This window comes from Phasianus colchicus, chromosome 2, assembly GCF_987193195.1.
Source record: "Phasianus colchicus chromosome 2, bPhaCol1.hap1.1, whole genome shotgun sequence".
Lineage (NCBI taxonomy): Eukaryota > Metazoa > Chordata > Aves > Galliformes > Phasianidae > Phasianus > Phasianus colchicus.
This window is the reverse complement of record NC_143437.1, coordinates 107,744,179-107,770,910: the sequence shown is the minus strand read 5'-3', so window position 1 is coordinate 107,770,910 and position 26,732 is coordinate 107,744,179. Positions and strand designations below refer to the sequence as shown.

Sequence of the window (26,732 nt, the reverse complement as noted above, 5' to 3'; positions counted from 1 at the left end):
TTAAAGAGTGTTTAAGTGACACATTAGTTTAACTTTCAACTGGACTTCGTGGAGAAGGCATTGTTACAGCAATGCAGATTTGGGAATGGATTCCTGTTGCTCTGGAAGTTGTTGAGTGAAGAAATTCAAGACAGGGAGTCAATAACTGCTTAACATTCTTGTTTTCTGTAACAACAAAAATGGGTTCCCAAGGTTTTCCTCAAAAAATAAAGCAAAGTAAAAAACTCAGACATTTTTCAGACACATTCTGTAGAAAAGATGGTGCCAGTATGCTATTGTACCCTGGTAAATTAAACAGAGTAACAGATAGACAGTTGGGTGTTTACATTCAGTTGGCCAGATTGTAACTGGATGTGCTTTGGGCTCGTGTCAACCAATCCTCTCCTGGACAAATCCCAAATGGGAACTGTCCTAAAAGGTAGCACTGATACAGCTTCCCTGATCTTCTGACGGCTAAGAAGGTACATAAGACAGCTGTGGATAGGCATTGCTGGTTGTCCTCAAAGTCAGGAAATGAGCCTGAGGCTGCTGAGATAATGGTAACTACGCTGTACCAAGCTGTCTCCCTCCTCTGTGAGTAAATCACAGAATGGTTGAACTTGGGATGAATCCCGAGGGGTCATCTGGTCCATCCAAACTCCTTCCCAAACAGGACCATCAGATACTGTTTGGTTCTCTGACCAACCATCTTGCCATACCAAGAATTCTCTTGCAAAATCCTCCCTCAGACTTTAAGATTTTTGGATCTGGAGTCCAGTCCTCAGGGAAAGCAAATAAACACACCATGCTCCTCACACTTTTTATTCAGGAGCACAGAGACCTGCACCAAGAGAGGGCTACCGAGCAATTATTTACTACTGCCTGAAATAATCTCCTTGTTCAGAGTGAGTTCATATCAAAGTGAGGATGCTGTTACGTTGACACTTCAGTCTGATAGTCTGCAAATGTGCTTCCCAATCTTAAAGCCTGGACTTAGAGGTTCACATCCCATTTTTCACCCATGGTTTTCACAGCCCCTCATCTTCCCAGCTGCAGGGACTCAGCACAGATGGTGAGGAACAACTAGGAGCCTAACAAAGCACAACCAGGAACTAGCAAGCTGCAGATTTGACAGGTTATGTACTCCTGGGCTGGTAGAGCACCACAGAAAGATTACTTCCAGAGCTACATTTAATTCTTTGCTCATCAGAAAGTAAAGAAATCCAAGCAACAGTACTTTCATCCTTTTATTGAGATGAGTCCAAGAGACTTCGTTGTTAGTAAAACCTCCCTGTCAACCAGCCTATCTTTCTTCTTCTGTCTGCTCAATTGCTGCCAATTGCTCCCAGTCATGTTTTGGTATACTAATCCCAAACAATTCCCTTTTTATTGCAAACACTCTTCAAATACAACTGGACAAAATTCACCATTCCCTTTCCCTTTCTTTCCCTTTTCCTTCCCTTCCCTTCCCTAGTCATGTCATAGTTTACTAACTGACCTGCATCCTTCAGACCCTCCAGCTCCTTTCACTTTCCACCTTGCTTCTCCACCAACTCCTTTTTGGAGCAAGGCATCCCTGACTCACTGCTCACAACAGCTGCTGTTTGTGTTCATACAGTCACCTCAACATGACAGTGACTTGGCTGGTAAGAGCTGCTCAGGAAAGAGGATCTGGAAGCAGCACAGACAGGATGCTCTGTCTCCCAGGCTGAATGCTGATCTCTGCTTCTGAGACTGCTGATTATCTTTGACTTAGGTTGACTCTCAGCTCATGTACATGAATAATTACAAAAGGAAAGAAAGGTTGGCTGAGATGTGCCTGATTCCCTTGATATGATTTACCCAAAACTTTCAAGAAATGTACAGGGAAGATGAAATGTAGATCAGGACTCAAACCCGTATTTACATTTGCTCCTTAACTACCTTTTGATGCAAGGAGGAATTACCTGTACTAGGACACATTAGTGCCCACATGGTGACCACATGTACTTCAGGATGACATCTAGGTTTATACGTCTGACTCAATTTGAATTTGCTCATACTGAGTTTTTGGCTCACCTGCCAAATCATTCTAGTAATATTTGAGTGCTGAATGAGCTCTGGGAGCTACATCACTGTTTTACTGCAGTTGCTCTCATCTGTAAAGTGATTCATTCGTTTATGCTTTGGGTTCCACAATCGTTTACTAAGACAAAAAAAATGTTATTTTTATTTCAGTGTATAAACAGAGGTGTTATCACAATCAAGCAGGAACTAGAATGTCATCCACTTCAGATGAGCAATTATCTAGTTGCCAAGAAAGCTCTGTCTCTCACAATTACAAAAGCTGACTCTTGAGTTTCCTATCTCCCTTCTACCACTTTCTGATGCCATAATATTGATGGCAATCTATAATCATATAGAAAAAAAAATGCTTATGCTGTCATTTGGGTCAGTCTTAATAAAAGGTTTGCTGATGTGAATTGTCTACATTTACCTCACAGAAACAAAGAAAAGCAAAATGAAAGACCAAAAAGACCTTTTGAGGTAGGTAAGAAAGACATGGCTACAACAGAATGACAGAAAGTTTTCTTTTAACTAAATATCTCATGAAGTTATTCTATGTTCCATGCCATATGCTTATTGTATGAGAGATGGGACTGTGAAATAATAAAACACTGAATCTAGTTTTAGTAGAAAATACAATACACAAACCCAATATTTCATGAAACTAACACAGAAATGAAATACGATGCCAGAAATATTCTGCTGAAGATGTGAAAAAACAATCTATTCATGACCACCCATTCTTTGGGAATTTGGGGGGAAATCTCTCACAGTGAGCATAAGAGGAAACACTCTCAGACCATGACTTAGATTCTAATTAAATTAAAATTATTTTTATTATTTTAAGACTGCATCTCCTCATTGGGGGTAGTGTTCTCATAATCTGTGGCTATTTTATATTTCAGCGGTCAGAAGATCTTGGCAAAGTTTCCAGTTCATTGTGGCTAAGGTTCAGCCATCAGTCTCACCCTGACCACGTTGAGCCACATTCCCAGTTCTACAAATGCCCATTTATATCCCTCTGGTAAGCTGAAAGGAGACAAAATAGCAATATACCACAACTTCCACTTAAAGGTCAGTGTAATGCTGTACAAAGAACAAGGTAATGTCCCGTCTCCAGACAGGACCGAGATTATAGGTGGAAAACCAAGGTAACACAGGATAAGCAGCTTGCTGAGAACCTCAGAAAAATAAATTAAATATGAGCAGGCCATTTTTAAATTAGTAAATAAATTAAACCAAAGAGAGCTCTCTGGCCTGGAGGCCAAGGGATATTTATACTTTCTATAGTTGTCCATATAGGTGGGTTCTCCTCCTCAAAGCCGTGATGACTACACCCAAATTGCCCATTGGAAATGGTCCCTATCCTCTCTCTCAAGCCATGCCATGGGAACTGCCTGGGCAAGAACAAGTAGCCTCAGCAAAGGGATCATGCAGATAGCAGCAGAGTCTATCTTATGTCAATACAGAATCATAGAATTGCTCAGGTTGCAAAAGACCTTAAAGATCATCAGGTCCAACCACAACCTAACCATACAACCCTAAGTAACAACCCACCACTAAATCATGTCCCCGAGCACCACATTCAAATGGTTTTTAATTAAATACAGGGATGGTGACTCAACCACCTCCCAGGGGAACCTATTCCAGTGCTTAACAGCCCTTTCTGTAAAGAAGTGTTTCCTGATATCCAACCTAAACCTCCCCTGGTGCAACTTGAGGCCATTTCCCCTCTTCCTGTCACCAGTGAGAAGAGACCAACCTCACACTCGCTGCAATCACCTTATATATATAATACAATATAGAACATAACAAGTGACATCCATGCCAAATTTTCAAAAGTAGCTTTCTTACTTACAAGTGAAGAGACATACGGTGGAAAACAAGGTCCTTGCTGCATACACTGCCACCCAAAGCTTGGCTGAAATTGGCATTGGTTGTGCATGAAGCCACAAGGATGTCTGTAGAAGGGAGAATACGACTTCCTTCCTTCCCAGTGACAGAGCCATCAAGATCCTCAAGAATGGCAGCATGTGGAAAGGGGAAGGATACTTGGAAAGGTGAGTTGGTGAAGGTCAGATGCTCAAGTCTCACTGTAAATCCTCCTGGGAGGAACAAACAGCAGTTTAGAAACAAAGATAGAAGAAAAAGAGATTAGCTTTGCTTTATCATCACTTTGGAAGTGTGACTACTGATTCAAAAAGAGGTGGGATTCAGAAGAATGATAAATAAATAAAAGGAACAAAAAAGATGTTTGCCATGTACTGGCCAGGATCCTCTTGTCTGATCCAGGTGTTGCTCTACCAGCGTCTCCTGAGTGACTTCAAACACCTTTTCTTAAGTCTCAGTGCCAAAAGCTGGTGTCCCCCAAACAGTGATTCTTATAGATCCTTTCTGCTCTCTTTATAAGACAAATTATTCAGAGATAAGGGCTGCTTATGTATGCGTGTAAATAACACGCTCATATGTATAGCACCTGGCACAGTAAAGCCTTGGCTGAAAAGTGTGTCTCGAGTATGTTTTCACTACTGTTAACACAGATAGATTCAGCAAGGAGGAATATTCATGTGAGCTAAAGCACAGAAAGGTTTTGAACACATGAATATTTCCAGAAATGAGAGAAAATTATTGCCCTATCAACCAGAACGAGTCAGTTTTGGCATGAGTGTCCATGTGCCTCATTTGGTTACTATCTACCTATCATACTGTCAGTTGTAGCTTCTCTGAGTCAGATTTTACTATTCCTCCTGTCCTTTGATCTCAGCTCCTGAAGTCTTTTTCTCTCTTATGTTATTGTAGGGCAGTATACGTTTATATATAAATATATTTAAGAGGTAATTGCAGTTGGAACGCTCTTCAAAGAGCCTTTGGGTACTTCTTCAAAGCTCAAAAGGATGTTTAGTTTACATACGTTATCTTAGGCAAATTCACCTAAGGTTTAGGCTGGCCTGAGGTAGTAGCTTGGTAAAATTCTGCAAGGATATGTCATAGCTATTAAAAAATCCTCACTCTTGAAATGTTACCTCCCAAAATGAAGACGCAACAAGTCAGAGTGTAAAAACCCATCCCTAAGTCCTACTGAGGAAATGAAATCAGTTCAAAAATAAGGCTACTTTTGTCTCAAAAAAACATGTGATATGTTGTTCCAACTAAATGATGAAGCTATTTCACAGGGAGATAATTTGAATAATTTGGATAACTAGCAACCTGACCCTAAATGCACATAAAGCAGAGCAGTCCAGCAAAGTCAGCAAAATGCAGAGGGTTAAATATTATTGATTAATGGTTGCTATGCATACCATCATATGATATGGTTTCTCAGTTCATCTGTGCTGCACAACACGCACAGTATTCATCCTGCAGCTACGTATCACCATCCTATGGCCCACCAATGGGCAAGAGCTGTTAGGTTGGTATCCCCACTGGGGAAGTGAAGCATAGAGAGCAATGATTCTGAAAACTATTTACTGCACTGAAACATAGCGGAAACACACATACAAACCAAAACCCACTCCTGGATAAGTTACCTATAGGTAACATAGTGATAAGATGACTGAAACCAAACAGATATTCTTCATCATTGCACAGTACTCATTCCAGGATTCAGCTGAAACATCTATCAGTAATTATGGAAGCTAAGAATTTCTAAATAGATGAATCTGAAATGCAACAACTGTGCAAACACTGCTAAATGAGTGTAAGTTATACTCACCCTGCCCTTGGTAACAGCCAGAGCAGGTCCTGATTGCTGTGCAGGTGCTCATATCAAAGTTTCTGAAAACTGTGTTGGAGACAAATAGCTGGAATCTTTTGGGAGTTTTCAGTCCTGCTGACATACAGGTCTTATCCTGCCATGAAGAAATGAAGAGCACTGGGAAACAAGTCAACATGTGGATGCCCAACCCTGATGAGTTCAACATGCAGTAACTGTGATAGAAGATGACTGCGCTCAGGCCTCTGGTTCTGGGGTAGCGTGTGTTATTTGAAGGACACATATTAACTATTGTGTCACAACTTGTAATAATTTAATAAATAACATCAGTCTAATTCACCATGTATAGTAAGCAATAGTGTTTCTTTCAGGGCAGCAATGGCTTTGTTTGCTCTGTCTGGCTATTGGCTACTAGGAAAAGTTGGACTTTGCAGGGGAGAATACACTATACTGCCTCTTTGGCTTTACCTTGCCTTGTCCATCAGGCAGGAGATTTCCATACTTTATAAAGCCAATTATCCTAATTGATGTTACAAGAAAAATCTGACTGCTGAGACATAGAATACTTCCTGTGATTGGGGGTGGGTGGGGAGAGTTTGAGCTGGACTCTCTTCAAAGCTCTGGTTGAATTCAGGGTATATCAGAACAATAAGAAATTAAGTAGATCAGCAAGAGACAGGAAAAAGCATAACATGTGAAAAGGAAGAGCAAAACCACAAGTGATGAGGAACATAAAACAGAAACTAGATTTCATGGTGGCTGTGGTCCATGACAGAGGGGCTGAGTGCATTCTCTGTCCATTTATCCTGGAGACAGGCTAGGAAGGAAGAAGTATTCAAAGCCAGGGGGTAGTCTGGAGGAGAAAGCTGTCAGGAACATGTGATGCCATTTCTGAAGCCAGTAAACAGCTCAGGAAAACAACTCACAAAAGTTATGATAGAGAATCAAGGGAGCAATCAGTCCAGTGTGAAAAGCATCCTCTAGAACGCAAAATTTAGAACGGAATGGACTTTTAGAAATAGTTTGTCACTTCAAAGGGGGGGTGTTATCTTTAGTCTAATTAAGAGACAGCATCTCCATCACTTTTCTTAGAGCAAAACACCTGGTGTAGTGGCCCTGGCCTTTGTGCCATCTCCTTCCACATCACTGCTAAGCAGAAATCATCTTGCTGCTGGTAACAAATCAGATTTGTAGGTTTTTAGCTTGTACTTGCCTGTTCTTCCACTATTTCTATCATTTTTCATGTTCAGTATATAGAATAAGGGTATGAGATGGCAATTCCTCCCCTAGCGTGTGTCACGTCTCAAACCCTTCATATTTTCAAAAAGAGATGCTATTCCTCAAAGAGCCCCACACCAGTACTGAGTTTCTTTATGAAAGCATGGAAGAGGCTATTTGAAGTCTTTCCCTCTTTCCCTTTCTATAGATCCTGGATCTGGCCCTGCTCATAATGTGTTAATTGATCAAAGCCCCAGTACTGAAACGCCCTGATATTTCCAGAGCACACTGGTTTAAAGCACCGCATTCAAAAACTGTAAGGGGAGCAGAGAGAAATATCCACTGTTCCCATTAAATTAGTGTCATAAAGTTTTAATTGATATTAAAGAGACATCATTATTAAAGGGAGAATTACATAAATTAAGATGTAAATTATGACAAGGAGGCTCTTATCATGAGATAATCAAAGATAATCACCCCCCTGGGGTGTGGAAAGAAACAAGGCACAGCTGAGCGCCTCTAAATCTCTTAACAAGTATAGCATCAGAGTTCTACCGTGGATCCTGCAAAGCAAAAACAAAGACACCACTCTTTCATCCCTGAGAGAAATTCATTGTCACTGAGCCACTGTAGGACTGGACAAGAGAGACCAGGATTGTGTCCGAACCATGCGCTTCAATAGAGTTACAGCAGAAATATCTTCCTGCAAGGTTCTGAAGAAAACTCATTTAGAACTCTTTTCTGCTGGACGGAGAGAAAATTAAATTCATAAAAAGCAGTAGAAACCTAAGCAGTGCAAAAAAGACCTCAAAATCACAAACAAGCTGCCATGGCCAGCTGTAGCTAAAATTTCATCATCATCTGTGTTATTAATCTGTTAACAAGCTGGTAGCACCCAAAGGACTTTGTCTGGCTGCCTGCAGAAATAATAGAAGATTGTATTTATTGCATTAAAAATTGTTATATTCTGGTGGCACTGTCCATTCTCAAGTAAATAAGCAGCACTGTGTGTTCTCAGTGAACCAAGGATGGTATGAAGGAGAAGAGGAAATCAGAATGTTGACTAGAATAGAAATCAAACCTACCATTCTCCTATGAAGAAAGGTTGAGGGAACTGGGCTTGTTTAGCCCGGAGAAGAGAAGGCTTTGGGGAGACCTCATTGTGGCCTTCCAGTACTTGAAGGGAGCAGATAAACAGGAGGGGGAATGGCTGTTTGTGGGGGTGGATAGTGATAGGACAAGGGGGAATGGTCTTAAACTGAGACAGGGGAGGTTTAGGTTGGATATGAGGAGGAAGTTTTTCAGCCAGAGGGTGGTGAGGCACTGGAACAGGTTGCCCAAGGAGGCTGTGGATGCCCCATCCCTGCAGGCATTCAAGGCCAGGCTGGATGTGGCTCTGGGCAGCCTGGTCTGCTGGTTGGCGACCTGCACATAGCAGGGGGTTGGAACTGGATGAGCACTGTGGGCCTTTGCAACCCAGGCCATTCTATGATTTTATGATTCTCCATTCTCAAATCACTAAGGTAAGCTGCACGTCTCTCAAACTCATCCTGAAGCTGCATCTATGCCTTCATTTCTCCTTACAGACAATTTAAAAGCCAAACTTTACATAAACAGGGGCTGTTCTTCTGATTGCTCTTTTATTTTTTCATTTTGCAGTTTGTGCAACTGCAGTGCTTACCTTTTGCCCAATGCGTCCAATTAAAACACTATTAGCTACAGCTGTGTTTCCCAGGCTTTCAATGATGTCAATGCCAAAATCAGTGCAAGCACAGATTCGGAAATTTTGGAGTTTGAGGTTGCTGCTACTAAAAATCTGTATAAAAACATAATAAAGGAATAGAGTGGATTATTAAAAAAGAGTGTGGTTTATAGCCATGCTTTTCTAAAAGTACAGTGAAAAACAGGAGAGTGCAAAATTATAAAAGTTTTGATTTTGTATTAATTTAAGAAATTTCCCTTATTTTCTTATTTTAGCTTTCAATTAATAATGCAAGAACTTTTGAACTTGGCCAATTTGTTTTCTGTTAAAGAACAGTATGAAATAAAACCAGAAAATTCAGAGAACTGTTAACAAACAGGTTAAAAGTATGCTAAATATTATCTTTTAATTAATGGAAAGAATAATAGGGTAAAGAATCAAGGTTTATAGCAGAAAGATGCCTCGAAAACAACCAAAGGTATAGCTTACAGTCAGCTAACAGCTAGGAGAATGTTCCTAGAGGAGAAATTCCCATGGAAACCATTAACCTACAAAAGTAACAGAACTTCCACCAACCATAATGTTTACAAACAGAGATTTAAACTGGATATAAGGAGGAAGTTATTGACAATAAGGGTAATAAAGCACTGGCAGAGGTTCCCAGAGAATCAGTGGATGTCCCTACAGACAGCCAAGGTCAGGCTGGATGGGCTCTGAGCACTGATGGAGCTGTGGGTGTCCCTGTTCAGTGCAGGAAGTGGGACAGATGGCCTTGAAGGGCTCCTTCCAACTGTAGGAATTCTGTGATTCTGTAACTACCTCACATCCACTGGGAGAACCTTTTTGGTTGTCTTGTAGTGGCAAATGTAGATTAGATGGTTAGATAGGCCAACAGGGCTATCACTAACAGTAATGCTGAGTTTGCACTGAACTATAGGGAGAGCTCACATAAACCATTACCAAAACAGGGGCCTCCAGCTGAGGGACAAGGACATAAAGGTACGAGAGGAAGCCTGAACTAGTATTAAATGTGGAGGTTGGTGGCCCTGCATGTGGAGGGGGGTCATGGAGATCCATGACCCTGGCCATTCTGTGATTCTGTGATATGAGAGATTCTACAGCAGCTGTGGCCTAATTGCAGCCTGAAAAGGCAAAGTCACTATAGAGATGATAAAGAGATGAAATAGCATTTCCTGAGCACCATGGAAGACCGTTAGGACAAACACACCTGGGCTCCGCCTTGGCTGCTCCAAACTGTGAAGCTGTTGAACTGAACAGGGCTGTTTGGGCTGTCTGGCAAATATTCTGGGTACACAAGCAACCCATGCCTGTATAGGAAAGAAAGCAAAGAAAACAGTTTCCTTTCATGCATTATTAGACATAAAACACCATCTTTAGGCCTGTACTTAGTCTCCATTTCAACCTACTTAATCAGAACTAAACTTCAAGAGCTGAGTATTCATGCTGCTATTGCACAAAGCATCTGGAGGTAAGAAATGCCACTCCAAGCCATGGAAACCAGCATCATATCTCTACTGTTGCCCTGCAATACACGTTAAAGAGTGTAAGAATGAAATTGTATATCTGTTCTCTTGTGCTCCATCCTCCTCTGCTCAAACTGTCTGGAATACTTCAAAATTAGCTTTAATTTCAACACATGAGTACAAGCTTCTGTGCTCTGCTGTTAAATGTTTGATGAAGAAATGTTTTAAATGTGGCACTAGCAACTAAGTCAGGATCATTAAAACAAGGGAGTAAGATGGAGGTGCTTGCTGACAGCACGGGAAAGCACAGCAAGTTAACAAATTGAGCTGGTGAATGAAGAAGAATGGAATATATTGAAACTACCAGGAAACCACTTGCAGTCAGACCTTGAAAAATAGCCTCAACTACACACCAGTCCGTCATGGGCTCCACTGTGCTACTGAGCCAACAACAAGAAAGCAAGCCCTTAAAAGGGTGCAAAATTGAGAAACAATTACCAGCAACAACAAAATCCTGAAAGAAGGGACAAGGCCATTTCTGCTCACTGCTGCAGTTATAGTTAGCACTACCATGCACAGAAGGAAAGTCTCCTTAAACAAAGGTCCCCTATTACCTGGTGCAGGAATGGGCTGTGTTCTCACTGAAGGATAAGAGAGGCATTTTGGATGGTCCCTCAGGAGAGAGATGAAAGAAATACCCATATCCAGCAGCACACACGGTGTTACCCTGCAGAGAAACACAATTGTGAAAAAGATTACCACAAACTTCTGCTAAATAAAATAAAAGAAAAATAAATTAATAAATAAAATCCAATCCCAGTTGATGTTAATGATAGTTCTGGCAAGTCTGGTTGGCAGAAGCTGGTACCTTGTTTGTGTGTTCACGCTCTCATTCCATTCTTGCTCTTTCCTTGGGTCAGTCCCACAAAAACTTGCTCTCAAGTCAGACAACAGGGGTTGGCCAAACAACTGGAACTCATGACAGCAAAATGGTACTGCCACAGTTCTTCAAGAAGTAGGTAAGAAAAAAAAAAAAAAAAACAGTGTGGAAGACTTCTTAAAATCCTTTCTAAGTAAGAAGGCCACGTCATGGAAGAAAGGTGAATAACTACTTAATTTTACTGGTTTACTTCCAAGTCTGCATCTTTCTTATGCCCCCTACAGTAATTATAGCAAAAGAACTGACACTGAAAAACTGAGATTCTGAAAAGACAAGATAAACCAAAGAACTACATCTTCATGATATGCTGGTGTCTAAACAGTTAAACTCATTCAGATCTGTGTCTTCATTTAGCTCTGTCCCCTTCTTTTGTTCCTAAGCACAGCTTCCCAGGAGATCTCTTCCACTAATTCCATAAACCACTGCAAGTTTGCTCTCCTGAACTTCAGGTTCCTGACTCTGCTCTTTGCCAGATCCTCAAGATCTCATGATCTCAAGATCATGAACTCAACAAGGGCATGGTTGCTGCAGCCCAGACTGCCTCCAATCTTAATTTCTTTAATGACCTCATCTGCACAGGTGAGCACCAGGTTCACTAATGTTTCACCTCCAGTCTGTTTGACTAATACCTGGATTCAGGACGTTATCCTCAGCACACTCCAGCAGTCTCCTGGATTGCTTACAGCATGCCATGTTGCTTTCCTGGCAGACACCCAGGAAGTCATATCCTTCACCAGAATGAGAGCTTGCAAGAGCAATGCTTCTTGTAGCTGAAGCAAAGCCTCCTCAACAGGCTCCAGATGTCCTTCATTGGTCTGGTCCTTAATTTTTACACACAATCTCTCCATCTCCTAAAAGCCCAGTCTCTCGAAGGTGCATCTGAGATCACAGAACTCAAAGTCCTGAGCATGGCACCAGTCATACAGCCAATCATTCATGTAACTCCTTTTTGGATTTCCAACTGGGAGGTAGAGGAAAATACCACCTTCCCTCCCACTTCCTTCAACATCTTCCTGCGGTACATAAAGTCTCTTCTTCCAGGGAAGTTGAGGATAATCCCTCCCTGGAGGTACTCAAGGCCAAGCTGGATGGGGCTGTGAGCAACCTGGTCTAGGGAGAGGTATCCCTGCCTATAGCAGGGGGTTGGAACTAGACAGTCTTAAAGATCCCTTCCAACACAAATCATTCTATGATTCTGATAATTCTCAACCCCTTCGTTGCAGCCTCCTTCAACTCTACATAAATGTGTAGGAATGGCTTTACCACGTTTGGTTACCCTGTCATGACACTGTGCATGTGGGTCCCCAGCAGACAACAAACCTATCTAGGAAGATTGTCTGGATGGCAGATGAATGCTTCAGTGCTTTCAGTGAGTAATCTTCCATTAGTAACACCTTTTCTGCTCCTTTTGGTGGCACAGGTTGGTTGGTTGGATCAGTTTTGTACAGCTGTCAATTCCAGGGTCTTGACCATTACTCACACTCCCTTTTTTTCAGCCACAAAGCTGGGCACCCCTGTTGTGTAGTGGCACTTTGGACTCCTATTTCTGCTCAAAGCAGAGACAAGGATACAGTGTCCCTCACCTTCTCAGATGTGTTATAAATTATTGTTAATATCACTTAATGAAGAAATTATGGAGTCGTGTTCATTACAAAACATGAAAAAAGAAGAGAACCTAAAGCCTTACTGGACTTATAATTAGGAGTTTCTGACTTGCAGAGTCTGTGGCAAGTCAGTTTTGCAGGGGAAGACATAGGGAGCTAGGAGTCTTTCTACTCCAGGGCAAAAACCTGCTCTTACCTGCTTCATTTTGGACAGTACCCAAACTAAGCTGTTTTGGGATGGTGCCCATACAGAAACGCATTCATGTGCACATCTGGACATGATCCTTCTCAACTGTCTCAAATGTGTTGCTCAAATTTGATGCTGAAGGTCCAGGCTGATAAATGTATGCTTCCTTTTCAGGAACTAAGTAAGGCATAGGCATGTCTGGAGGGCAAGTCATCCTGCCTACCCTTAGATAACGTTAATTGCTCTCAGGAGGTAATTAGTTCTCTAAGGGGAGTCTAAGATGAGCGTTCTCGCAACTTCTTGCAAGAAGTGCTGACACTCATGACTTCAGAGGTCACTGGACAGTGTTAAAATATTAATGGCTTTTTGGTCCCTGATGGCCCAAATCAAAGCCAAACCTGATGACCCAGAGGTGGAAGCCTCCATATTCCAATTACTTTTTCCTGACCCTTCCAAGTGTGCTCCCCGCAGTCGTGGTTTCTGACATCTGCCAAGCAACAAAGAGATATCAATAACCAAAGCACATCTCTCCATCCCCTGGTAAAGCTGCTGCTTTTTCCGAAAGTGCAGCCAGAGTCCCTTTTCCTTTAACTAAATGCTTCTGCAGTCCAGTCACATTATTTCCAGGATCTTTTACTTGCGACCCCAATCGTGCGTTCTGCAGATGATTCATAAGGAAAAACTGCATATTTATTCAGCCAGCTAGTGGCTGGAGGGCAGGGGTTTTAGGCAAGGAGGGAATTTTGTGTGGAAATCAATTCTTTGTGGAAGTCAATATATTATGAATGTCCATGCAACCAAAATTCCAGAGAGAAATTACCTCCCCAAGCATGCCAAATACCTGCAGGTATGAATTGCAAGTCAGTAAAATAAGTGGCTGACGTTTAAAGTGTCTCTTAACTGTACAGCCCTGCAAATGGAAATATTTCATGAATTTCTTTTAGATGACCAGGGCTCAAACTGTTGACCTTAAAAGTGACGTCAAAGCTTTGGAGAGCATGCCCAGCACCACTCTCCTCAATTTAAGAGCCTGGTTGGATGCAAGGAGTGTCCCCAATGGGCTTGCTTCAACATATACACAATTTGTAGAAGGCTCCAGAAAAGTAAGAACAAAATGGTGGGAAACAATCAGTGCCAAACAGATACAGCCCCACCTCTTTGATACGGTAGGGAATGTGAGGTTGGGCAACACTGGGCAACAAAATCACACATATCAGCATGGCCATCAGTCACCACTCCAACACAGAAGCACAGGTTGATCTCAGCCCTGCTCATTCTGGTAAGCTGCTTCCGAGTCTGCAATGTCATGGCAAGAAGGGAGAGGGAGGCTGCTGGGTGCCTATCTTACACCCAGGTTTTGCTTGCATGAGCACTGCACGACGTTGCAGAGATTTAAGGGCATTGAATGTTTATGAACAGAAAATTATTACAAAAAGTACAAAAACACTGGACCCAAGAAAACCAAGAGAAGATAAAAAGCTGTTTTTTGGTGTTGTTTTTTTTTCTTCAGGGACAAAACAGCCAATATCAAAGAGGGGCATCTTCTATTCCTCTTGCTGATAGGCATTCAAAAGGCAAGAAACCAGCTTGCTAATGAAATTGCCTTACGTCACTCAAAAGTGACAACCAGGGCTTCCATATTTTATTTAAAAATAAAATTGCTCATCTTGTCATAACCATTCTGCATTTATGCTGCATGAGTACGAAGTTTTATCTAACACCCTGATTCACAAATGCACTTAAGAGCTTAAGCCAAATGGAAACCGGTGGGAATTGGGTCTCCGAACATCTTTGTAGGCCCAGGTTTGAGTGACTGCTGTGTCCCATTTTCAACACCATTTAGGAGATCACTGATTTTAAAGGAAATTTCAGTTCTTCAGTCACCGATGCAAATTTAGACTCCGGAGTAAATTGAGCAGATATTAAAATATTATTCCACTCACTGCAGAAAGCTTAACCCATCACTTACAGAGGTTGTAACACAGTCTGCACCTAGAGTTCTCTGTCTACATTAGCTGTAATCTTTGCCCATACTTTTAAAAGCAGAAATTTAAAGATGAAAATCTGAGAAAGAAATAAAATAAAATAAAATAAAATAAAATAAAATAAAATAAAATAAAATAAAATAAAATAAAACAGCAAAACAACCAAATCCTAACACTGAAATATAGAAGGCAAGTTTCTATTCTATGTCGTGGCAGTTTGAAGATGAATTTTGCTCATTATATCCTTTGAACCTCTCTGTTCAGTTAGAATTATAGCTATCCAAAAAGCAATATGTAGTTGGTGAACCATCTGAGCAGATAAAAAGTGCCTAACTGTGTACAACACGATCCTGGCACTGGACCAGCACTCTCTGGATTTAGTGATCATTATCATACTAAGAAAAGTCCATTGGGCTAAGGTGCTTTGACTGGAAAAAGCTGTGACTGGTTCTCTTAATATGCACATAGAATCAAAGAATTCTAGAGTGGCTTTGTTTGAAAGGATCCTTCATGAAGTTCCAACCCCTGCTGTGGGCTGGGTGCTTCCACCAGCCCATCCATGGCCTTGAGCACCTCCAGGGATGGGGCACCCACAGCTCTGGGCAGCAGTGCCAGGGCAGCACCACCCTCTAATTCAACAATTTCTTCCTAACACCTAACCTAAATCTCGCCTTTTAGTTTAAAGTCATTCTCCCTTTGTAAAGTGTAAGTAAGAGTGTGTAAAAAGTCAGTCCCTTTCTGTTTGTAAGCTCTCTTCAAATACTGCAAAGCTGCAGTGAGACCTCACATCCTCCCATGTCTTCTACTGAATGCTATACATATTGTAGAATGGTAAGCACTCCTAATAATAATTTTAAGCTAGGCAATTTCTTTCTGTTTCCCTTAGAGCCAACTCTGTTGCTGCTGCACAGCCTCAGATAGCCCAGTCCGAGGGACTGCTGACATTGAGGTATATCAGCAACCCTCCAAGGGCCATCTGCTATTCTGCCATGAGTAACAGAGCTTTGGAGAGCAGGCTGAACCCTGATGTTGGGCTGCACACCAACAGACACAGCTTTGGGCACATCTCAGAAGACACATGAATGGAGAGAGCTCGGCAAATGTGCTGAAAACTCAACTACAGTCGGTTCACACGTACCCATAAAGATAATTGCAGCAATCCTTTGCAAAAGCTGAGCCACTGGCAATCCAACAGACAGCTCCAGGGAAAGTCAGCGCGTGATAACACAGCACTGTGCTTAGTGGAGCTGAAATTCATGTGATTCTGCCTCGTTGTTGTATTTTTTTAACCATATTTGATGGTCTTAAAAATGATAAATGCACCCTCGAGGGAATTGCAGGAAAGTCCTCTCCTTCTTCCTAAGTACTACTGGCTTCAGACTCACGTAGGAAACGTGTTGGTATCTTTTTCACCTTCAAATTTAGATGCAATCCTTTCCTCCTGGAACAGAAGCCCAGGGGGCGATTAGGTCTTCACAGATGCTTAATAATTGGCTTAGTTTCTGTGGGTTAGCAACAGGACAGGTCAGAAATATTTTTTAATGAAAATGTGCATTTGTCACAACTGAAGCTGTGGTAAGAAAGGTCAGTTTCAATGAAATTCCAGACTTGAAACAGTTGAAAAGGTTTGAAATCACTGAAAAAAAGGGTTGGTTTTTTTTTTTTTTTTCCATGAAACAAGACAAAAAATAAATGCGTATATTAAAAGAAAACATCTCAGAATTAGCCAATGAAAAGAAACTTACAGAGCCCAACTTTGTGATGGGAAGGCTGTTAGTCAGAAAGCTGCTTAAAATTTCAATGTTTTGTCACTATTTAGACCAACAAAACTTACTTGCTTTTAAAATCAATGTCATTTTCATGGGAAAAGGAAAGCATTCTCCTCCTCACCCTGGCATGGAAATCTCAGATTCTGCATAAGCTGTCATTTTAAAACCAGGCAAAGCTGCATTTGATATTGCTGAATTTTACTATGTTTATCTTCAGTTCATTAAAATTGACATTATATTGACAGTAGTAGAAAAAAAAAATCGAGAGGATCTGTTCCTAAACATTTTTTTCCCATTTTTTCTAGGAATCACAGAGTAAAATAAATTAAAATAAAATAAAACAAAACTTTAAAAAGTATCCTAGGAAAAAAAAACAAAAAACAAACAAACAAAAACACTCAAACGCATCATAATTTTCAATAACCATAAATTTTTTCAAGAATATTCTTGACTTTGTAATATGTTCATTTCAGTATCCCATCACAAGCATGGTTTCTGAAGGCTCAGACAAGAAGCAAATATTGTGTACATGATCACAGAATCATAGAATCATTAAGGTTGGAAGAGACTACAAAGATTATCCAGTCCAACCATCCACCTACCCCCAGTGTTGCCCACTAACCATGCCCCTTAGAACTATACCTACTCCCTCCTTATACACCTCCAGGGACGCTGACCCCATCACCTCCCTGGGCAGCCTCTTCCAATGCATCACCACTCCTCCTGAGAAGAATTTTTTTCTAATATCCAACTGACCCTCTCCTGCCATTACCTCTCATCCTATTGCTGTCACCTGGGAGAAGAGGCCAACCCCCACCTCACCACAACCTCCTCTCAGGGAGCTGTAGAGAAGGTAAGGTAAAAAGTTCCATATTTTTCTGATATTTCTGAATAGAAAAGAAATGTTATGTTTTATACCAGAACCTCTTACCTCAATGTGGTTGGCAGGAGTTCTGATGTAGATCCCTGCTGGTGACAGACTCTCAATGTTGGATAAACCATCCGTTGCAGAAAGGCCAATCACTATGTTATTTCTGATTCTATTCCCCTTCTCCAGGCCACTTCCTTAAAAATAAAATAAAATAAAATAGTAGTATTAGATGTTGAGGTTGGCAGCTTGCCTGCACCAGGGGGTTGGAGCTTGATGATCCTTGGGGTTCCATCCAACCTAACCATTCTATGATTCTATGATAGAAAATAAATAGAGAAAAATGAATCTATACACCTGGACACCCCCTTATAGTACATATCAGAGAACTTGCCTGCTTTGCTGGCATGGTACACCTGAGAATCAGCTGTGTGTGACTGTCCCTGGGTAAGTCATGGTCACATCTGTGTTTAACACATGGCAAAAAATGGCTGTGACACATTTGAAGACTACCATGGCTAAAGCCAGCAATGGGAAGGGGATGGCTGTGTGCTTCAGAAATGCCAGAAGGCCACAAGCAAGATAAAATAGAATAGTTCTGTTGGAAGGGTTCTTCGAAGATTATCTAGTCCAACTGCCAACATTGATATCAACTCCATTAATGATCTCACCAAGATTTGTCCAACATTGAAAATATTAAGAAAAAAATAAAAAAGAACTTACTTTCTAATCAGACAGATTCAGTCAGGAAAAGAAATAATATAATGCATATTCTACCAAAACACAACAAAGATCACAACTCACAATCTGAGATGCAGAAAATACCCTATAGAGTTTTATATATGAATATAACTGCAGCCATACTTTAAGCCAGGTTTATGGAAAAAATGAATAAAAAAAGTATGATAAATCATATTTTACAGCTTGAAAAAAAAAAGAGATTCCAAGTCATTCCACCTGTGGACACACAGGCATGCTTCTGGCAGTGCTAAAATTAAAAGTTCTCTCTCCTTTGTCTCCATCCATTGTTCCATATGTGTATAAGAAAAAATTTAAACAGACCCTAAAAGCACCACTGCTATCTTACACAGAAGTGGAGGTCCCCCACCCACAAAAGTAAAACATGAGAAGAAAAAGGAGAAGGGATCACTCAATTATCACACAGCTCACAGTCACAGAGTGCACCACATCGGTACTGAAACAGTAAGAAAAATATTCACATTTCCTTTTAAACTACACCATAAAGAAACGTGGCACCCAACGGGGAACAGTGGATAGTCCTACATACTGGTCAACTTCTATTAATGAGACATCAGCACATGCGTCTCTGGTCTGAAAGCAGAATAAAAAGTGAGTCATTTCTACTTGACCCACGTCAGGAGCAAATAACATCTATTTAATTTTGTTCTGTTGAACTGAAATGGTTCACTTTATCTGCTCCAGTCATTATATCCTTGTCATTACTACCCTAAATGTAAACAACAGAAGTACATAAGGGATTTTGTCTGTGGGAAGGGAGTAATCATTTTCAGTCTTTCTCAGCCTTCTGACCATTTCTCCATTTTTGAACGACATCCATTTTGAAAATATTTCCTTTTCAGGTTGTGCTTACTACAAACAATGCTACTATTAAGCAGGGTCCTAAAACAGTCCTTTTGAAAGCCATACAGTTTTGTGAGGTGGCAAAAAAGGTTTGGTCTTCCAAGCTGAGCCCTGGTATGTCAATTAATTCTAAGCCCAGAGCAACTTTTTATGACTGTCTTGCAAAACCCCTGAAAATAAGGGTTTTAGATGAAATCACTGAGGGAGTCCAATTCTGGAGCTGCAAACAGCCAGCTGTAATAAATATTCCTTCACAGGCAACAAAATGATATATAAATTCATCCATCAGACCCTCTGGAGCTGCTGGCAGTGAAGCCATTAAAGACATCTCGGGGATAAGGTGTATTCAGGCTGAAACTTCGGAGGAAATGTTCAGCTCAGCCCAGAGTCCTTTAAGTCAGATGTGTCCTGTCCTAGCACAAGTGAGCCATGGCAGCCCGGCAGGATGGAGATCTCATTCTGCTTCCCATGGCCTCAGGAGCTGTGTGTGATGAGTCACCACACCTCTCTGCACCAGCTCTCCTCTTCTCCAAGATGTGTACAGTAGCTCTTCTTTTATGGATCTCCTCTGTTTAAATCGTGATCTATCACACCCTATTATATTTATATATGGGATCGAGCATAGGGACTCTCTGTGTGTGTGGAACTGCAGGATCAGGACTGAAGGCTCTTTTTTAACCTGTCTTTATCCTGAAAGTGGTCATTTTTTATCCTGTTCCTGACAGAAAACAAAAATCAAGCTGCATCTTTAGGGATTCAGGCAACATGAGATCCCAGCGGAAGATGCTGCAAGTCAGGCTCCTGACAGTTAGTTCAGAGAAATATTTTGTTGTTTAACAGTTTTGTTGCTCCAAGCTCCAATTTATTTAAGTGCTAAATCCTCTGCTTAACTTTTAACATATGCTTTCACTCCATTATCTTTGATGTCAAATGACTGGAGTTAAAGGTAAGTATGCTCTTACATGCCTCACTGAACTGGGGTCTTAAATATTGCATAATGGTGCTCTTCCACAGAGAGACACAACAATTCCCTAAAAAGAAATTTCTTTCCATTTGTATTCGGTGAAATAAAAGGATACAGAGCAAGTGAAGACTGACCTGAAGAAACATAGAGAATATGGCCAAACAGAAATAGTTGCTAGGAGTTGCCTGAGAAATATTGAGAAATTTACTCCAGATTCACTAATAAGAGAAAATGTGGAGATGTGATTAAATCATGAGGGTGCAGTTAAGAATCCTTTCCTCCAAAGACATTTTCAAGGAAATGATCATCAGCAAACGTTGCTATTACATGTAGGAAAAATACTTTCCTGCTTCACTTACCCAGTAGAAGCCCATGTCCTGAAATGTTAAAGAAGACATTACTGTCTACACTAAGGTTTGAGATCCCAGTCAGACGGAGTCCTTGGCCAAAGGAGTCCAAAAGACAGCAACCACGTATGTAAGAGTCTGGAAAGAAAAGAGCTTGGAGAATTTAATATTAGCTCCTCCTGCTATGATGCTGTGCAGTTAATCCTTTTTGCTTCCACGAGACTGACTAGTTGAAGCTGAAATTTGCTCATCTTTGCTAACAAGTGGGCATTGCTGAAATAGCTGCAGAAGAAGAGAGGAGCCCCAAGCACAGAAACAGGCTACTCGAGGCATCTCATATTATGTGGGAGAAGATCCAAATGAAAGGATCGTGTAAGTGAGCTACATTAGGAGCTGAGGTAACTGGGGGATTGAAGTGGGTCTGAATGAAAGGAAGAATGTATCAGAAGGGTGGGTATCTTATCCACCTTGTGTAGCTAGGCATGATGACCAACATAATGTACTCCAGGATCATGGCCAGGGCTGCCTTCTGACACCAGAAAGCCTAGATCATCATTAAATGATGAAGCTGGCATAGGGAAGAAAAAGCTGTGGGTTAACTGGAGGGGAAGGTCCAATCCAAAACCCTTCAAACATTTGAGCCCATCTAACTCGCTCCCATCTCCACCAGTCTTCAGAGACCTCATTGCCACTTCCACAGAGATTAATTTTGTGCTTACCAATGATTCAGTCAAAATAAATGTTCCTTAACTCTCAGTTGATATAACAAAATATTGGTTTATGCTATGGAACATCCCTGAGTCAGCTCAGGACTCACTCATGGTATAGTATGGCTTTCATTTCCAGAGCTAGAAGCAGCACAGCGACTCAGAGACGTACCATTAAAATGAAATACTATTTAGAAAGGAGCTGTCAAAAACCACAAAGGAACTAAAACAATTTAAAGGACTCCATCAAGTGTTACTTGGACTTAGTCTGCAAGTGAAACTTTCTCACTTTTCTCACCTTTACAGTCCTGTGGTGTTAACTGACCTCAGAGCTAAGCAAGGTTTTGAGAATATCTTTCCCCGCTGGAAAGATGGATATGTGAGATCGTTTGGGCTCATCTCCAGAGCAGCTGTCTCACCTGCCATCTGTGCATTGCCAGCAACTGTCAGGGCACTGCGGTGCTGCCAAAATGCTTGGCCCATGTGGTGGAACTGGACCCCCTCCACTTGCAGCTGACTCGTTGCTCCCTGGAAGGCTTCCACAATGACAACAGCTCCCAGGTCCTGAGACCCCAGCCGCCTCTCACTTCGCTTGTACAGACACCTGGAGCCACCTAGAAGACAACCCAGTAGGAACTATCAGTTCTACATATCTGCTGTGACAGTGGGACATGCAGAGTCCTTTGAGGCACCTCATGAGGCCCATTGCACTGACTCAGAGAGCTCCTGTTCCCAGCAGTGATCTTCAACACGTGCTCAAAGACAAATAGCCACAGGCAAGCTTGCACGAAACTCCCCCTAAGTACTTCCACAATTTCTCACCTCAGAGTCTGGACATTTTTAGAGGAAGGTGTATTAAAACCAGCAGGAAGCTGTGCTAGTTTTATGCTTAGGAAAGTTCCTTGTGTTCAATTTTAAATAGGCCTGCGCACAGGGATGATGGATTTGACATTGATTTACCTTGGGTGAGAATCTTGAAAAGGGGATTGGGCACGGCTGTACTGAACTGAGCTGAAATGAGAACATTTTGAAATTTCTTTAAAACCCTCTCCCTCCCAACTGCCCTCACAGACATGTGAGGAAACGTTCGTACCCACAGACAGAAGATAAGGAAAGGAGATGATAGGGCTACAGAAGGAATCGACATTCCTCAAAGGTGTCCTTTCCCCAGGTCTGAGCTCAGGATATTTTGGTTCAGGGGGATTCAGGCTATGAATGTGTAAATCAGTCCTGCTTACACTCAGCAATGCTCATTTTTCTTTTAAAGATGGTAAATTAACCACAAGAAACACTGCCCACTCATCTTCTGGTGACTCCTCTGAGAAATCCTCCTATACTTTAATGCAAATAAAAACCTCAAACAGTTAGCACATTTCAGAGACTATATTTATGAGTTCCACACAAAATGGACCATAAATCCATGAGTAATATAAGCAGTTGGCTGCTGGATATCAAATGAAGTCTTGTGTCACAGTCTGAGTGCCCAAGGCATTTTATTTTTAAAGGGAGCCTTATACCTGGGTTGCCAGATAACCTAACTCTCCTTAAATTATAATCGCTGTGTCGGACTGCATTTCCTCACCTGCAGGTGTAAATCAGGAAGCCATCCGTCAAACTTCACTGTGCCTTACAAACATAAAACCAAAGGAGAATTGAGAAACCTATTGTTTCACCGCTGCTACTAAATGCTACAAGAAGCTGTCACCTGGTTTTGTTCCTCAGGATCCCCAAACAGCATCATAATTTTTTACACTACAGAGTACAATAAGCATCAAGATGTTTTGTTTTTCTTTCTTCTAAAAGTTTCTAAATAGTAAACACAATTAAAAATTTAATATATTATGTACACTGAAATATGTTTTCAGAAGATACTTTCTTTGCTATACCCTTAGGCTCAGGCAAAACTAAAGGGTCTTTCCCAAGATGGCTTGAAACAATAATGTGAAAATAATACATCTGAGATATTACAATGAAATGCACTTCAACTCCCAAGACTTCATACTTCAATGTCAAATGATGTTTGGAAAGATAAAATTGCTTTCCTGGCACTGATATGTCTCCGCTTTACTCTATTAAGAAACATTTCTAATGCACAGTGATACCTCAATGTGATTTTAGAGAAGAAATTTTACTCCTGAGTACCTCTCAAGACCTCCTCACCTCTTGTGCCACCTGCTTCTGCACACTCTCTGAGGTGGGAGATCCTCTCCTTCGTGACATTCCCTTGAACAACAACCCTTCTGCTGAGCAGTGCCACCACAGCACTCAAAGTCAGGCTTTGGCCATTCACTCTTTCCTCTCCGACGTTGTGGGAGTACCTAGGGAAAGACAACGAAAGTACAAAAGCACCTGCAGCTGACACATGGCAGGAATGATGTTGACCCCAACCATCCAAATCCAACTTCAGTCCCCTTCTTACTACTGACATCAAGAATTACCTCTATCTGTTAAGTCAGCATATATGGGCTAGATATATTTTTCCTTGGTTGACATTTATTTTCATCTTGTCTCACAAGTTCACAAATCCTCTTTACATTTGGTTCATATACACCAAAATATTTCTGCACTTGAATTTCCTTCATCTTCCAAAAACATACTGTCAGTATTTTCTTCCTCAAGCCCCAGATACTTTTACAAAGAAGTGATACCATTGGCATTCATGGGTACTGGGGTTAGGCTGCTATCAACATAGAGAAGATATTTCAACACTGGGACTCCAAGTTACAATGCAAGAAGTATAGTTTGGCCAAGGCCTCCATACATAGAAAATGAAGAGAGCGTAAAAAGCTAAACTAATGTTCAGTAGAAACAAAGCAGCAATATTTCCAAACTGAAGTAATTCACTTTGAGTGTTTTGTTAATTAACTTAAGCAATTCAGTAAAGAGGGGAAGGATTTTATTTTTTTTTTTTAACAAAATCAGACACTTTCTGTGGGGAAAAAAAAAAAAAAGCAATTACTCAAGAAAATAACTTTGCAGGAAGATTCTGAGCCAATTCTGTGCTAAGACCAGTGGACTGAACTAGCCATTGGTGTTTTCTGATTCAAAGGTCTCTAAGTCCATGGTTATATACAGGATTTAAACATAGAATCATAGAATAATTAAGCTTGGAAAAGACCTCTAAGATCATCTAGTCCAACCATTCACCTACCACCAAAATTGCCCACTAAATCATTTCCTTTAGAATCTCCAGTCAGAATGCATTCAATATATAATGTCTGCTAGCTTTGAGGCGAGCAAAGAACTGAAATGTCTCTGACCACTTCTGTTAAAAGGACTTACATATAGTTGCTAAGTCCCACAGGAAACTGCAAATCCTCACCTAGACCACATTTTCTCCTGTTTTCACTTTTTGCTATTGAAATCCCGCTTCTCCTTGAAAAGATACCTGAGAGGTGACCTAAGGTAGAGCTCAGTGTTGTTTATAGACTCAATAATGGCCACTTCTTCTTGCTGCTGTGTATCTCCAAGACCTGTCCTTCCCACCACAATTTCATCACCAGGTTCCCAGTCAACAGGTTCCTGGAGTACTAATCGTAAGTCGTTAGCAAGAGCTGATGACTTCAAGTATGTGAAAGTTACTTTGGGCATCCAGCCTGGAAAAAAAAAAAATAAAGAAAAACTCAATATATATATAGACATATAAAAACAAAACAGAGAAAGGATTTGCCTTCTTAGAAAACACTGCTTCACTTGGATCATCCCATAGTCATTCATTTCTCTTTGACTCCGTGTCAGAGAGATGGGAATAATGCTATAAAACATGATTTGTGCACATTCTTTTGAATCAGAAATGTTGCATTTTCCAAACAGTATCTTCATTTCATATCTTTTTGTCTTTATCAGTCCTAAACAGGAGAAAAAAACATGTTAGGAAGGAGTTTGCTCAAAAGGTTGTGGGAGCTGAGGTTGTTTCATTCCCCCATAGAAGAAGGTAAGAAACACTTCTAAAGATCCCTCTACTACAAACAACAGGAAAACACTTTTTGCAGGGACTATCATCTTTGTCTGAGTACAAAAAGTATTTCCAATTATCAGATTCCTCTGTCAGGTATCCAAAATGAGATGCAATGAGTCTGGGCCTACAAATAACTTGCATTCACAGAAGTGCATAGTGAAAGATGACTACCTCTGCTTTTAAGAACTTGGAAGACTCACTGAAGATGGTTCAGCTAGCAACACCAGGTCATTTTCACATCGTCTCTCTGGACAAAGCAAGGACTCATTGTTTGAGAACCTGCCTTAACCATCTGACTGTGTCATACAGTGCAACCCGTTGGCTGCAAAATGAAACATATAGCTCATATGTGTAGCATGTAGCAAGCCTGCTTTCAAACAGCTGACCAAAAAAAAAAAAAAAAAACCAAACAAAAAAAGAGTGCTGATTGTCTTTTTTTGCCAGTTGGTAGGTATGGTAGAGATTGGCAATCTGATTGGCCCAGCATGAGGTAATGCGATGGGGTGGCAACAGGATTCTGCAAATGCCTAGAAGTGTATCTCAATCTGTTTCCAGCTGAGATCACACACAGGTCTCCATGGGGAAAGCCTTCTCCACAGGTAGTCTGCAAAGCAGACATATAATGTGAGTGCACAAGTTAGTAGGACTGCAGAGTGAAGAAGAGCCACTGCATGAGCAACCATAAGCCAGCTTTGAAAGGCAACAGAAAGGCAACAACTACAGATTCACAAATCTCCTTCTCTTCACTGGACGTTCTACCAAACTTGGGCACAACAAGGCCCAGCAATGAAACTTCAGGACATTTTAACCTCTCTTCTTTGTTTCATGTTTAACTCTTACCTAGCAGGCTTTGGAACGGATTGTTCCAGTGAGATCCAGCACACTGAACACCATCAGGGGAGAAAACGTGAGCCTCACACACTCTCCTTTAGTATATTTTTCCTTCCCTCCTTTGCAATAGATCATAATTTACCTTTAGCCCTCAGCAAGTTACTGTCCTCCCTGGTTGTACTATGGAAAAGTAATAACACCAGAAATCACTAAGGGTAGAGGTTGCATCCAATAAATCATTTTCAAATTATTTTAAGCAAGCTTCTCTCTCCCTCTCTCTCCATTTCCTGTTTCATGTTCTGGTTTCTTTCACTCTAGTGTCCCAATTCCTCTTTCTTTAATGAAGGTGGAAATAACGGGTAGCACCCCAAGTCAATGAATTCACAGCAGAATGAGAGAAGATAGAATCAAGTCTTCATACTCTGTGAACCTAAAGAATTTTTGAGTACCTGCTCTACGTGTCAACAAAATGAAACACATCTAAACATAGCCGAGATATCTCTAGATGATTATTTTTCCTTTTTCTTAAAGTAGAATTGGAATTTCTTCACTTGCAGCTAAGCAAATTTCCCAAACATCCCTTCTTCTAGTCCAGTGTTGATGTAGTATAAAGACTTGGAGGATATCGATGCAAAGGGAAGAGGTAGAATATTTAAAGTAATGAAATAGGACATTTGAAGCAATGAGAATGTGTGAACTCAGATAAGGAGTGAGAAAAAACAGCCGTCCTTCAGCACAACAGCTGTTGTATTTGCCATTGATCACTGTCTGGTCAACACCCCTAGGCAAACAGCTATAATGCTTTGAAAGGTGCCTCCTTGACGACCCT

General features: G+C 41.0%; 1 protein-coding gene across 1 annotated transcript in view; it reads right to left on the bottom strand.

Moving 5' to 3' along the window:
• Positions 1-26,732, bottom strand: part of PKHD1 (PKHD1 ciliary IPT domain containing fibrocystin/polyductin) — a 242,386-nt gene that overhangs the window by 114,412 nt on the left and 101,242 nt on the right. The window contains exons 38-47 of the mRNA XM_090136629.1: positions 24,503-24,710; positions 23,275-23,432; positions 21,534-21,728; positions 20,420-20,545; positions 17,558-17,691; positions 10,756-10,868; positions 9,886-9,985; positions 8,637-8,771; positions 5,738-5,873; positions 3,884-4,130 (exon numbers count right to left, since the gene is read on the bottom strand). Coding sequence (XP_089992755.1) covers positions 3,884-4,130; positions 5,738-5,873; positions 8,637-8,771; positions 9,886-9,985; positions 10,756-10,868; positions 17,558-17,691; positions 20,420-20,545; positions 21,534-21,728; positions 23,275-23,432; positions 24,503-24,710 — 1,552 coding nt within the window. The remainder of the gene's footprint in view (positions 1-3,883; positions 4,131-5,737; positions 5,874-8,636; positions 8,772-9,885; positions 9,986-10,755; positions 10,869-17,557; positions 17,692-20,419; positions 20,546-21,533; positions 21,729-23,274; positions 23,433-24,502; positions 24,711-26,732) is intronic.